General features: G+C 36.5%; 1 protein-coding gene across 2 annotated transcripts; it reads right to left on the bottom strand.

The window, feature by feature from the left end:
- Nucleotides 1–1873: 1873 nt before the first annotated feature.
- Nucleotides 1874–12461, bottom strand: RNFT1 (ring finger protein, transmembrane 1). 2 transcript variants are annotated; one of them, NM_001435061.1, is made up of 9 exons: nt 12315–12461; nt 10638–11089; nt 10364–10440; nt 9152–9252; nt 7488–7641; nt 6602–6760; nt 5880–5945; nt 3558–3659; nt 1874–2753 (listed from the first exon to the last, which is right to left on the bottom strand). In NM_001435061.1, exons 2-9 carry the CDS (start codon nt 11038–11040, stop codon nt 2619–2621), a joined length of 1197 nt encoding a protein of 398 aa, NP_001421990.1. In that variant the 5' UTR covers nt 11041–11089; nt 12315–12461; the 3' UTR covers nt 1874–2618. The 2 variants fall into 2 exon arrangements, 1 of the variants encoding a protein (NP_001421990.1); NR_198894.1 differs by lacking the exons at nt 9152–9252; nt 10364–10440.
- Between the last annotated feature and the right edge of the window lie 1012 nt (nt 12462–13473).

Genomic DNA, 13473 nt, shown 5'->3' on the forward strand with positions numbered 1-13473 from the left:
AAGGGTTCATCTGTGTTTGCTCTTTTAAAACTTTTTTTTCCCCTACCCCAAGTTGGCTTTGCATCTATCAGAGTAAATAAATTCTTCAGCTGCCTTATTAGGAGTGCTTTGGAGGGTAACACCTTTTCTGCTTTTCATCTTGTGTTTACTGTATTAAAGTATTTGATTTCAGATTGAATGAATGTAAATAGAAATTAAATGCAAATTTGAATGAACATAAAAGTGATTTTTTTTATTATTATCATTATTACCCTAAGATAGGAAGAAATAACTACCAGATACACAAATGGTTTCAATAATTTTTCCCATTTATATGCTAGATGTGTTCAGGTTCTCATATTTAATAAACTATATATGTGAAGAATAACAGTTGTAAAAATTGCTTTTGTGGAGAAACTGAAGGAACAAATTTGTAACAAGTTTTAGTACTGATCTTCTTAGGTGTTAAACATCTGTGATTTCCAAGTTCTGTCAAAGTAGTAGAATGTAATAAAAAAAAGTTCATTTGAAAAATTATGTGAGAGCCAGCTTCACATAAAAACACTGAAGGACTTTCTTGTGCATCAGTTTTTTCAGCTGTATTTGCCAACTTCATTATTTGATGTGTATGCACAAGATTAACTTAGTGGACAAATCTGTTTTTAACTAATATCTCAATATATCTGCTGTAAGATGGGCGTTTTGTGTAAACCATCTCTATTTATGAGGTAATTGAATCACATTTGCCAATATAGTTTCTCTATAGAAGTTCTCAAATGGGACTTTTTTTTTTTATAAAACAGTAGTGACTCTTGATGTTAAGTCTTTCAGAGGGTATGATCTGAATTCACAGAATAAATGGGTTCTAATTCCTGTTTTTGAGCTGAAGGAATAAAAGTACAGAAATGCCTCTACTTCATCAGTGCTATTAGTGAACAACACAGCTCTCCTGCTGCATTTCCCTCCTTTTCAGTTCACAGTGAAGTGCTTGCTTGCTTGTTAAAACAAAAAATCCCCCACTGTCCACCACAGACTTGTTATTCAGTCATATTAAGAAAGCTGTCCATATGGCCATAGGGTAATCAGGTATTGTGTTAGGGCTGAAATAACCCATGTGGTAAGATGTTACTCTTATGTTTTTACCAAGAAGTTAGCGTATTTTTTACACCCAAATTCTAATCTCAAATTGTCTTTCTTAACTCATCCCTTGCTGTATACCCAAATAACAACTATTGGCTTCATCACAAAATTAGGAAGGTGTTTTTTTTTTAATTTTTTTTTAATATTTGCAGTGATTCTCAAAGTAGGTAACACAGTTCACTATCCTTATTAATCCATGCTGGTGTAGTCTTTGTCTTACCAGTGTTGTAAATCTGCTGAAAATTTCTGCCTCTACCCCCTAACTTCTCCTTCTTACCACTGTCTTTTTTTCTTGTGTGCAAACTGATAGATGGTAAACAAGAAAATGAGCAGAGGTCTCACATCAAGATGTAGATAATAACCAGTCCTTCAGACCTGTCACAGATCTTGAATCCCTCATGAGGTTTCAAGGGGAGAGAAACAAATACCTGTAAGCAAACAAACCACTCTCCAAAGTTTTGTTGGTCTTTGTACAAGCTTTAATCTCCCAAGTAATGATGATTCAAGCATGAGGTTCCAACACTCTTTTAGAGAAGCTAGTTATAAGGGGAGTTCTTTTTTAACAAATTTTTTTTGGCCCAGGTGGCATGCAGGACCTTAGTTCCCCAACCAGGGCTTGAACCCACACCACCTGGATTGGAAGCATAGAGTCTTAACCACTGGACCATCAGGCAAGACCTGGGGAATTCTTTTCTAAGAGTCTGAGTTGGTCTTGTTTGTCACACTATTCAAATCATCATTGAAACCAGCTGTATGTAATCCATGTGAATTATTTTAATAGTTAATTCAAGAAAGTCCATGGCACTATACAAAAAGCAAAATCATGAACATTAAAGCTGAGGGCAGGATTGTATGTATTATATCCACAAAGAAAAGCAATTTGTCTTTTATTCTCAATGACTGCTAATCATACTACAGAGAATAACAGTACTAAAATATTTCATCCTCAGTAAATTAGTCTTCCTTAGAAAATTCTGATTGTACAGGTAAAATATAACATTTATAGCTTTCATTTAAAAATACAAATTTTAGGAAAAAATTTAAGATTTTTAGAATGGGAATTATAAAAGTCAATGCTAAATAAAATTCTACTTTCAGGTAATGTGTATCTTAAAATATTATGAAAAATACTCTTTATTCTGAAAACAGTGTCTGGAAAGAATACCTGAATTCCTCTAAAACCAGTAGCTGTATTACCCAATTGTCATTTGGTAACATTAACAAGAAAACACATTTACAATTTAACACTGCCATCATAAGTCAAATAAGGATAGAATAAATGTTTCATATGCATTAGGCTGAACATTACATATATAATATAGGATCTTTCATTTAATATTTTGATAAACTGGACTACACACTTAACTATAATACTCTAAAACCATTTGGGAACATTTTCCTTACCTTCCAGCCCTGAAAATCCATTCTAATGTCTTTACCAGTAGTCACTGTAACCAAATAAAATTAGTGTTTTGTGGCCTTAATATTAAGTTGAAAACTTAATATATTTGAAGGTGTGATGAAGTGGCTCCATCTTTCCATTTGTTTATATGGTCCGAAATCACAGTTCTGCACAACGGACATGTTTTTTCTCTGTTAAACCATAAGGTAATGCACTCTTCACAAAATATATGCTGTAAGGGAATTACGAACTTTTTATAGTTGGTAACATTTTAACTTTAAATTCATCACACTGCAGAAAAACAGTTCATTTTACAAGCAAGACAACAAAGTATAACATTCAAGAACACAGAGTGTTAGTGGCAGAGACAAGTATTCTGACTCGTCCTATCCGCCTAACCACCTTTAATAAAATACAAGTTATGTTTAGGTGATGACTTTAAGATCAAGGATAATGACTAAAAAGGGCTTCCCTGGTAAAGAATCTGCCTGCCAACGCAGGAGATGAGGGCTCAATCCCTGGTTGGGAAGATCCTCTGGAGAAGGAAATAGCAGCCCACACCTGTCTTGCCTGGGAAATCCCACAGGCAGAGGAGCCTGGCTGGCTATAGTCCACGGGGTTGCAAAAGACTCAGACACAACTTTGCAACCAGATGACAACAACATAATGACTAACAGCTTAATACAATCTTTGAGAGTTACAGGAATAACAGGAAATGGCCTTATACAATCCAGTAACATGCTGGTATTCTTAAAGACTAGTATTCTGTTATTAAAAATAGTGTGTTTTCCAGTCACTTTGGTATCCTGTTTGCGATCCCTTCATACACGTTTCTACATAAAAACTATTAGAACATAAGGGACAAAACTTAGCTAACCTACCAAACCCCCAATCACAAATAAGAAATTCACAGTATGTGCCCTGAATGCTAGTTTCTGCTAAACAATATACATATTTTTTCCTGAAAATTAACATAAATGTGACTTTTCCAAGTCCAGAGAAGTGCTGTATTAAGGTTGCTTAAAAATAGAGTTACCTGACAGATGAGAAGAATTGGCTTTTGAAATTCAGCTTGACATATTGAACAAATATCATCCACATCTGAACACTGTCTCTTGCTGGCAGGGACTCCGTAACTCTATTATATAAAGATAAGGTTCTGTTCCTTAAATACATAGGTGATAACTGTATTTCTCAAATCTCCAAGGAACTAGGCATTTGAAAACTTTCCCAAAGGATATAAACATTTCAAACCTGATCTATGTATACAGAATCATGTCTGCATCAAGGTGAACTCATTACATTATACATAAACAGAATCTTGGAAGATTGTTAGATTCGTTGGATTCCCAAATAATGATAGTGCTTGAAATTCAAATGCAATGTGAAATATAAGAATTATGCAATCTATATTCATGTACTATGTGACCCAGTATTGCCAAATTGAAGTCAATGCTGAGCTTGTTTGGCTGAATGTAACTCATGTAGAGACTGCTTTAGATTTCTGTGCTCCACATTGGAGATTGATTCAATAGGTCCAGATATACCAATAAGGTAACCCAGAAATCTAATTTTTGAAAGCTTTCCACATAAGTTCAATATGAAGAAGGTTTAGGGGGGGACCACTAAACAGTGTCCTGCCACTAAATCTAAAAATAATTTTAATTATCATCTTTATCACAAAACCCAGCATTTAGTACTAGCAAAGAATGATAAAATTTTACAAAAGAACTGTAATTGCAAAACGTCACTTGAGTAGCGCTCTACTGTCAAAACTCAACACACATCTTTGAATTTCCTTTTCTGAAGTCCTAAAAAAAGTTTCTGATCTTGTTAAGATCTTATAACTTCCTTACAAATTCAGTAGAATTTAGTCATTAACGGGGTATGACAAAATGTTATAAATGAGATCATCTTTCTGTAGAAATGATGTGGAAAAGGGAGCTCAGGAAAAGAACACCCAAGTTTCAGTCCTAGTCATCAGACCAAGTGTGACATGACTTAGCAACCGAGGCTATGATCTAAACTTACTTTCAAAAGTTAACAAAATCAAAGGATATAAATAGAAAATTAAAAATTTTTGAGATCAGTGATGTTAAAGATTCTAGACATAAGATACTGATGGATGATCTTGATGCCAATTTCCCTTCAGTAAATGCCATTTAGAAGAGTGCACTGCACATGGATATGCTGACAAGCTTTTAAAACAGCACTCTTGTCTGGTACAATGCAGACTCCCTTCAGGTGAAAATACCCTGATGATGATTGCCATTTCCAGGGGCAACATTAAGGAACATGAGAATCTCAAGAATAAAATAGAGTGTTGATGACTGTGATAGTCTCTTAATGCTTCCTGGAGAAAATACCAAAGGCATTTCAAGCTCTATTAGATTAATTGCTACAGCAGAAGCCTAGTACAATGTACTCAATAGCTAAATTCAAAAGCTAAAGTCTGGGTTTTATTGGTATCTTTTTAAGGAAAGAAGTCTGAATAGGATGCAGTGAAACTTGTTACTATGTTACTATCTTAGGGAAAGGGTCCTGGCCAGTTAGTTTAGTCCACTTCATTGGTAAAATCCTGTTGTTTTTTTCAAACATATATTATTAGATTGGCATTCTTGTAAGTCAGTCTCTTGAGTCCTGACCACTTAACTGTTGAAGTACCTAATGGACTCTATAACTGAGAATCAAACTCTGAAATCTGGTGATCACACTTATATACTGAGAACCTCTGAGGCTAATAAATAGCAAATGAGCCATTATCATTTGAGCTGTGACAGACACCCTTTCTCTGCAGTTTGTTACATCAGTAGAATCACTGATGTATAGTAAAGTTATAACTGACAATGGAATCTCAATTTTAAAGTTTATTGATACCGTCAAGAACTTATTTGTGCATACGGAATTCAGTATTGGGGAAATTTTTCCAGTAAGAAAATTCCAAGGGATATGATTTTTGGTAGTAAGCTTTCTTCATGTACACAATAAATTATAAACACTTTCACAGAAGCTGAATAGGAGTTAATGAAAACACACAAAGCCACTAACTGTGGATTAAAAGAGAAACAAAAGTTCATATGATTTTTGGGAAATGTTTATAAAAGGTTAAAAATAGGCGATCTGAAAGGGCAGGAGACACATTCAAATACACAATTACTTCATCAACCATTAGGTGTTGTCAATACACAAATTAACAAACGGGTCACAGAAATAAAACCTTTATCATCATAACCTCAAGTGCCAAAGTACTAGAAGTATTTCTAAACAAGCATGTAAGTCTGCATTTGTAAAACTACCGAACTAAAACAATTTTATAATGAAGAAAGGTAAAAAGTTTCCTATGATAAAAAATACTTACTGGTCGTGTAACAAATATTCGCAAAACCTGTCTGAAAGTTCTCAGGTGTCCAAAAAAGTCCAGAAGCTGAAAGGGAAAATAAATCCTAATTCATTAATTCAAAGAGCCATCTCTGTTAAACTTAGAGATCAATGCTAATATCAAATACTGCTATTAACAATGCTCATTGCATACCACAACTAATCATTTCATTCTAAATATACTTAAAATCCAATTATGGGATATTTTACTCAGCTTATCAATTTCAGCCAATTCGTAACCAAAATGAAGTACATCTGAATGCCTAGAGTTACAATCTGGTCAAGACAAATATATACTTAACTAAATCAAAGGCAAGGCAATTTTACCTGGTTCACATGTCCTTAACATATTTAAAATTTCATAAAGTGACTAAGTTGAGGGGACAGGACAAGATACTCCACTAGTTTGAGAATTATGTACCTGATAGATGCTACTGATGGGGGTGGGTATGTTCTCTTCTACTCATTCTCTCCCTTAGATACTGCATGCTACTCCCCCAATAAAATCTGAGAACCACTGGATTAAGATAAAGATACCTATTTCCTTTTCTCCATTTCTAAGTAAAGAATCTGCCATTTATTTCAAACTAGTGATATGAAGATAAACTATAAAACAGTTAAAGACAAAATCAGTTACAGGTAAAATCTGTAAACATTATTACATGAATCATTATAAATGACAAAATTTATTATGTTACCTACTTTTAGTATGAGGTAGAGTAAAGCCAGCAATATCCCAAGACTCCATCTAGTTACATTACCAAACTCCCCATAGCTTATAAGGTAACGAAACCAAACTGGTATGGGAACAAAAGTTCGGTAATACTGACATAATTCTTCTAAAAGCATATACCAGTAACCCTAAAAAGGAAGAAAAAAGAAAACAGAGCCAACGAAGCTACTTATATACACAGCACAAATACTCCATATTGGACTGAGAGCATCATGAATATACGGCACAATAACACAACTATAAAATTAGTATTCATAATGATTATGAGTAACCTCCTCAACTTGGTTCTCAGATGTTACAGTCACTGGTTTGTTTTCAAAAAATTTCTAGAGTGACAGTGAAAATGTTTTATGTACAATAAAATATCTTGCTGACTACAAAAATTTAAAGTTTTAACTGAATATGAAAAAACACCAAATAACTGCATATAGTCAGTTATCAATTATCAATTAATAATGCCCTGGAGGAAAACCGAAGTATAAATGTAAATATTTTCCCATATATGATGTGGGGACTGACTTTTAGATTATTCCAAAGCAAGTACTGTATAATTGATTTTATTGGAACAGATATTTTGTTTCAATAGGTCTGAGATAATATAATAATTAGGTTATTGAGCAAACTGGAAAATTATAAAAAGAATCATTTAAGACTAAATGGATGAGATGGTTGGATGGCATCACCGACTCAATGGACTTGGGTTTAGGTAGACTCTGGGAGTTGGTGATGGACAGGGAGGCCTGGTGTGCTGCGGTTCATGGGGTCGCAAAGTCAGACATGACTGAGCGACTGAACTGAACTGAAGCACTGATATGGTTTGCTAACATCTTTCCAATAAAACATAGTATATCTTACCTTGGATTTAAAAGGCATGATCAAAGAAGGCACCAATAAAATAAGGCATTTTAAGCCCATGAAGAGGAATTTCAGAATGAAGTCTGTAATTCCAACAACCCAAAGTACTTCCCAGAAGCTTGAATAGTCCAAAGTAGGATTTAAAAAAATTAAGCTACCAAGAGAAGAAAAACACAAAACTTACTAAAAGCAACATAAAAAGATAAAAACATCAAAACTTACTAAAAGCAACATAAAAAGATAAAAGTGCTGACAGGGGTTCTAAATTTGCTACCAAATAATGTGTACAAAATATGAGTTTGACAAGTGCTAGAGTTTATGTAAAAAGATTATTTTGGTTATTTTAAACAGACTTTTTAAATGTTTTCATTTCAAATCTTTCCTCAAAGAAAACGAAGAGTCTTCCTAACTTGTCATGATGGATATCCTCTAGCCTGTAATCTAAAAAATTCACAAATGATAGATGTATGTCATTCTCTCCTTAACCAACTCCAGTCAGGATTCTCATCCCTCCTTTCCAGTGAACTGCTTCTGTCAAGATCATCAACTCCCTCCCTCTTGCTAAATTTGAAGGTCACTTTTTCCATCTTCCCTCCTTGAAATATTTTCTGCGTGGACTTCTGACACCACTCTCTTCAAGTTGCCCTCATATGGTCTAGTTGTTCTTCATGATTGCTTCTTAAGTCTACTTCGCTGCTACTCCTCTGGCTAATCGTGGGCATTGTCCAGTCCTAGGCCTTCTTCTCGGTCTATACTTTCTTTCCCAGGTTCGTCTTGTCAAGTTCCATGTTTTTAAAATATCCACCATGTGCTGATAACACCAAAATTTACAGCTCTAACCTCCACTCTGAGCTTATGACAAATAACTATAATCATTTTAACAGTTCTACATGGCCTCTCAAACTTTTAACATGTTCAAAACAAAATTACTGATTTTCCTTCAAAACCACTTCCTTCCCCAGTCTTTCCTAGCCTAGTAAATGGCAGCACCATCCAGCCAGTTGCTTAAGACTAAAAAACCCAGGCATCAACCTTGATTCTTCGCCTCACCCACCCACCCAATCCAATCTGAGTGGTATCAGCTACACCTACAAACTATATCCCAGATTTGTCCACATCTCTCCAATACCACTGAAACCCAGATTTCTAGTTATCTGATTAAAGCTGAAAATTCAGAACACTTCCATCTGACTTGGAAACTGATCAACTACTGTTCTTTAGCAAGTTTTCTTCTAGAAACAAATATCAAGTGTTCTCATCACATATACACACAAGAAGGTAACTAAGGGAGGTGATGGATATGTTAACTTGATTGTGGTAATCACTTCACAATGTATACATATATCAAAACATGTTCTATATTTTAAATATATACAATTTTTGTCAAAAAAAAGGTCACCAACAACAGTCTAATGGTATTTAGTAACTATTGATTATATAAGTAAAAATTTTAGTATCAAAAGTTATTTATTGAGCACTTGCTATGAGGCAAGGCACTGGGTATAAAACATGAATAAATCACTTTAAGCTCACTAACCTGGAACTAGACAAATACGTAAAAATTGAACTCCAATAGTAAGTATGTACAAGTAAAACTTTACAAAGTGCTATGGAATATATGATTATATAAAAATATGTGATTGTGCACTTGGGCCTCTAATTACCTGTAATAAAGTGACTGAGAATGAAAGGTGTAATATAAAAGAACAGAAGATCCTGCTAAGAATACCAGTAACCAAGCACACTGAATCTTTGAGCACCTTTCCTGAAAAATAAATAATTTTATAATTCATTACTTTGAATTATGCCAGAATTTTAAATATCATTTAACTATTTTACTTTAATGACTAATTTATTAACTTAAAATGTTTTAATAGATTAATTTATCTTAATAAAAATATAGATTATTTGTTAAATTGTACATATCATTCTATTTTATATAGCTTTAATGAACAAAACAACACAAATTTAAACAGATTTTTAAAATACAAGCTTCCTCATTGTGTAACAACATTACCTATGTTTCAAAGCCAAATCTTCTACAAACTGACATAAAGAACCCACCTAAATGAAAACTTTACTTCTGTAGCTCCCTATATTTGCCTTCCTAACAAAACAGGCGTGCAGAAAATGCATTAAGTTATCAGGGTTTATAATTTTAAAAATTCTCCTACAATTCAGTAAGAATTTGTTTTTAATCTGTTTTATAATTAAGTTTTAATTACTAGTTTAATTAAAAAGTTTTACTAGTTTTAAACCCTAAATTAAACTTTTATGGTTTGATAGGGTGTAACTACAAATTTTCAGGTCAAAATATATGATTCTTTACACAGATATAACCCTTTAAAAGTTGCTTGAGGATGAAATTTTATAAACTAATCCCATTTTTGCAATAATTTACAAGAATAGGACTGTGACTATAATTAAGAAAAAACTTCTTGGGTTTAGTTTTCTTTAAATAAGAGAAACCTAAATAATTCAATACCCATTTGTTCAATGTACACTTTTAAGTATTTTAAATCTTCGAGTACAATAGCTGAAGTTTTAAATAATGGTCATATTACTTAGTATAGTCAAATTAACTTAAAACATGAAGGCACTTGACAAATCAGACCATATGGTGATCTGTCTAGGTTTTAATCCTTCTGTCTAGCTTTTATCAGGAACCCAACATACAAAGAAAATACGGTGAAACAATTTATTAGGACAAATCATTTATGCCAGGTCATTTAGATAACAACATTTAATATGGATGTTACATTATACCTATTTAAATTTATCAAATAAACTATCTTAATTCCTATTTCTCTCAAAATGAGCATATAATTCTACAGGGAAAAACATTTAATGATTTTTTAGTTGCTGGTTGTACTTACTCTTAGAAAAACCTGATTTACAATGCTTTTGTTTGCATATATAAAAGTTGTAAGCAGCCCAATTCCAAGAGAAATTCCTGTTAGAAAATAAGGTCCAGTTAATTGAAATTTTAAAAAAAAGAGCTAACATAATGACATGATTTTAAAGGAAGCATACACAATTTTAAAAGCTAACAGAAAATAAGAAACTGAAATGCATGAAGTAGGTTACCAATAGACAGAGAATTAGCTGAATATAGCAATGAAACAACTCAGTGCTTTTATCATACCCTACCTGTTGTATGCTGCATAACAAGTTTGACACCCAGAATCAAAATATATGGAAGACTCTTCTGCAACCACTTGAAGAGATACCGGAATTCTGAGAAGGAGCTGCTACCATGATCTCCATACTCCATGTCGCTATCATCAGGTTGCCTGGCTTCATTGTGGGTGTGACTCCGTAAGCGACTATGGGTACATCCGTGGGTACAGCTGTGGACACCTGACCTTGTATTTCTGGAGCTTGGATTTTCAGCACATTCTTTAGGTAGGGAGCTTATCGGGATATGAACATCTCCAGAATAAAGACAGGAAGCTTCTCCTGTCAGTCTTGCTTGGACACACTGGGAGGCTGAGGCATCCTCACTGCCTGCAGCTCCTGAAGGGCTGTGCAGTTGACTACAGTTGGCTTGCATGGCCCTTGAATACTTGTTCTGTGATTTCTTTGCTTCACGGCTCTGTCTCCTAAAAATCAAAGAGCAGAAACTATTCTAAGTGAACGGTTAAGTACAGGCAATATGTGGCTCACTAGGAATTGGTTATTCGCTAAAGGAGAGGCTGGTAATCACAGCAGATGAGTTATTTTCAGGTTATCTAGCACTCCTCACTAGACGACTCCTTCCTCCCCACTGACGCGAAGGCGCTGCTACCCTGTGCAAACTATCTTTCAGGGAACATCTGCCACGGAAAAAGTTGCCCTTCAGATGCCTCCAGTTCTCTGACAGAAGGAACTGGCAAAATACTCAAAGTATGGGTGCCCGGCAGATGTTGACAGTACTAATAGTACTCATTCATACTAGAACACCCAGTGCATTTACTCGGCTCAACTAGAAGAGTGAATCTGTTTTTTTAATGCCTACAAAGGCTAAGAAGAAAACATCAAATCTTAACTCCGTATTAAGCAACATCATGCGTAACTGATACTAATAATAAACATTTCATTTAGGTGACCTACAAATTTCCTTTTATGCTGAAACAGCTTTCCCGAAGCTAATAAGTTTCCAATAATAATTAACACCAAGAAATATTATCCTTCCCTGCCACCCTCAAAAATATCTTTAAGACTTTGGGAGTCACCGTGTAATTGCTAAACGACTATTCTGAATAAGGATAATTACGTAGTCTGCACATTAAAAATGCGACTCTGGAGGGGTGGGAAATCCGGCAAGAAAACATCGGCATCCAAAGATCCCTAAATGACGAGTGTGGGTGGCCATCAGAATCCAGTTGAAAAGCAGAGCTTTTCTGCCGTTTCCGTAGGAGGAAGCTGGGGTTAACGTCAGGGCAAGTTTTGTGTCATTCTATTTCATTTCTAGGTCTGAAAAACAATTTTTTTTCAGTGACTGTTGGGCGGTTTGGTTTTCAGTGCTCTTCACCAAAGGCTTTCACCGATGCTCCAACGCCACGATTGCCATTTACTTCCTCCCATCTCTGGATACACCGACGCCGGATGGGTCAGTTTCAGCGTCTTTTTCCATAAATAAAACCCGAGAACCTTCCCACTTTCCTTCAAGCATGAAGCAAGAAAGGGGACAGAAAGGGAAGAAAAGTAAAATGCAAACGGCTCTTCCGGAATCTCCAGGATAGACTTTTCCACCCACGTTCGAGCTTCGAGTGCCTCTGTTATTCTCCCCAGAGCCCATTTCGCCGCGGCCCCTCGCCTCCTTCGCCCGCTTCCCCCAGGCCTGACCTCTCATGACGATGAGCGGACCGAGGCCCAGGCAGCGACGGCAGGAACAGCGAGAAACGCCGTCTCGAGGCCTTCGGTCAGAGCCATCACCTTCAGACCCCGTCGCCGGCAACTCTGGCCCAGCTCGGCGACGGCGCGCGCGCTCCCGGACGTCCTCACGTGCGCGCGCCCCGCCCCCGCGCGACGCGCCGAGGGCCGGGCTGCGACGGCGGGGCGGGGCGGAGGCCGCCGGTGGGTGTGGGCTGTGAAGAGAGGCGTGCGGCGGAGGACCGGCCGCGGGCGTCGGCGTTAAACAATCAGCGTACGTGCGTCTGTTTGGGGCCTCCAGAACCTGCCCTCGAGGGAGGAGCCTGCAGTTGGGGGCGGACCTAGTCCCGCCCCGGCTCTCCCTGCCTCTGGAGGCTGCCCTGCCCTTTGGTCGCTTGGCTCGCGTCCGGCGACGCGTGAGGGGGAAGAGCCACGTAGGCGAGGGTCGGCGCGCCCCTGAGAGGGCGGGACGGGGCGGGAGCGTTCTGGTGTCGGCCACCTCAGCTGACCCACTTGTGAAGTTGTAACTGAACTGGGTTTTTGTTACATTCCTAAAGTTGCTCTGTGAGAACGAGGCCCTGACGAAACCTGAGGAGATCAGGAGCAGAGAGAAGTAGGGGATGGTTTGGGAGAGAACGGGGTGGTGTAAGTATCAATAGAAATTAAGAGTTTAAAAACCCAGTGGGGTGTAGAGAACGCTGTACTATCTTCGCGGTAATTGTTAACCTAAAACTGTTCTAAAATAAAAGATTTATTAAGGAAAACTTTAAACAAAAGAAACACAAAAATCCTTGCCTCTTGTTCCCGAGCCAAAATATATCATAAATGATATTTAATTGTATTCTATGAATCTGCCCCATTCGCGACAACTACCAATAGTACTTTGAACCTTAAGTTTTTTATCTTAATTTTCTAGAAGTTGACGTCAAGTAAATCTTGGTGGTCTTTCTATAGGTCTTGAAATTAAATATTCCATGCCGCTGGTGAGCTGTTCAGTCTTTCCTCACTAGAGGATAAATTTCATACATATGCGCACATGTCATGAATTGAAAATCTAGTGGGAAAAGTGATACTTTTTTTTTTTTTTTAATTTGGTCTCGATTTAAATGGGGACTTCCCTGGTGGCTCAGAC

The sequence above is a fragment of the Bos taurus genome, chromosome 19, assembly GCF_002263795.3.
Source record: "Bos taurus isolate L1 Dominette 01449 registration number 42190680 breed Hereford chromosome 19, ARS-UCD2.0, whole genome shotgun sequence".
NCBI classification, from domain to species: Eukaryota; Metazoa; Chordata; class Mammalia; order Artiodactyla; family Bovidae; genus Bos; species Bos taurus.

Coding starts and splice junctions, on each gene's coding strand:
- RNFT1 (NM_001435061.1), bottom strand. CDS start 11,040: ATGCAAGCCAACTGTAGTCAACTGCACAGCCCTTCAGGAGCTGCAGGC. Junction 6,761..7,487: donor TCATGCCTTTTAAATCCAAG/GTAAGATATACT, acceptor CTTCCTTTTTAG/GGTTACTGGTATATGCTTTT. Junction 3,660..5,879: donor GAATATTTGTTACACGACCA/GTAAGTATTTTT, acceptor TTTATATAATAG/AGTTACGGAGTCCCTGCCAG.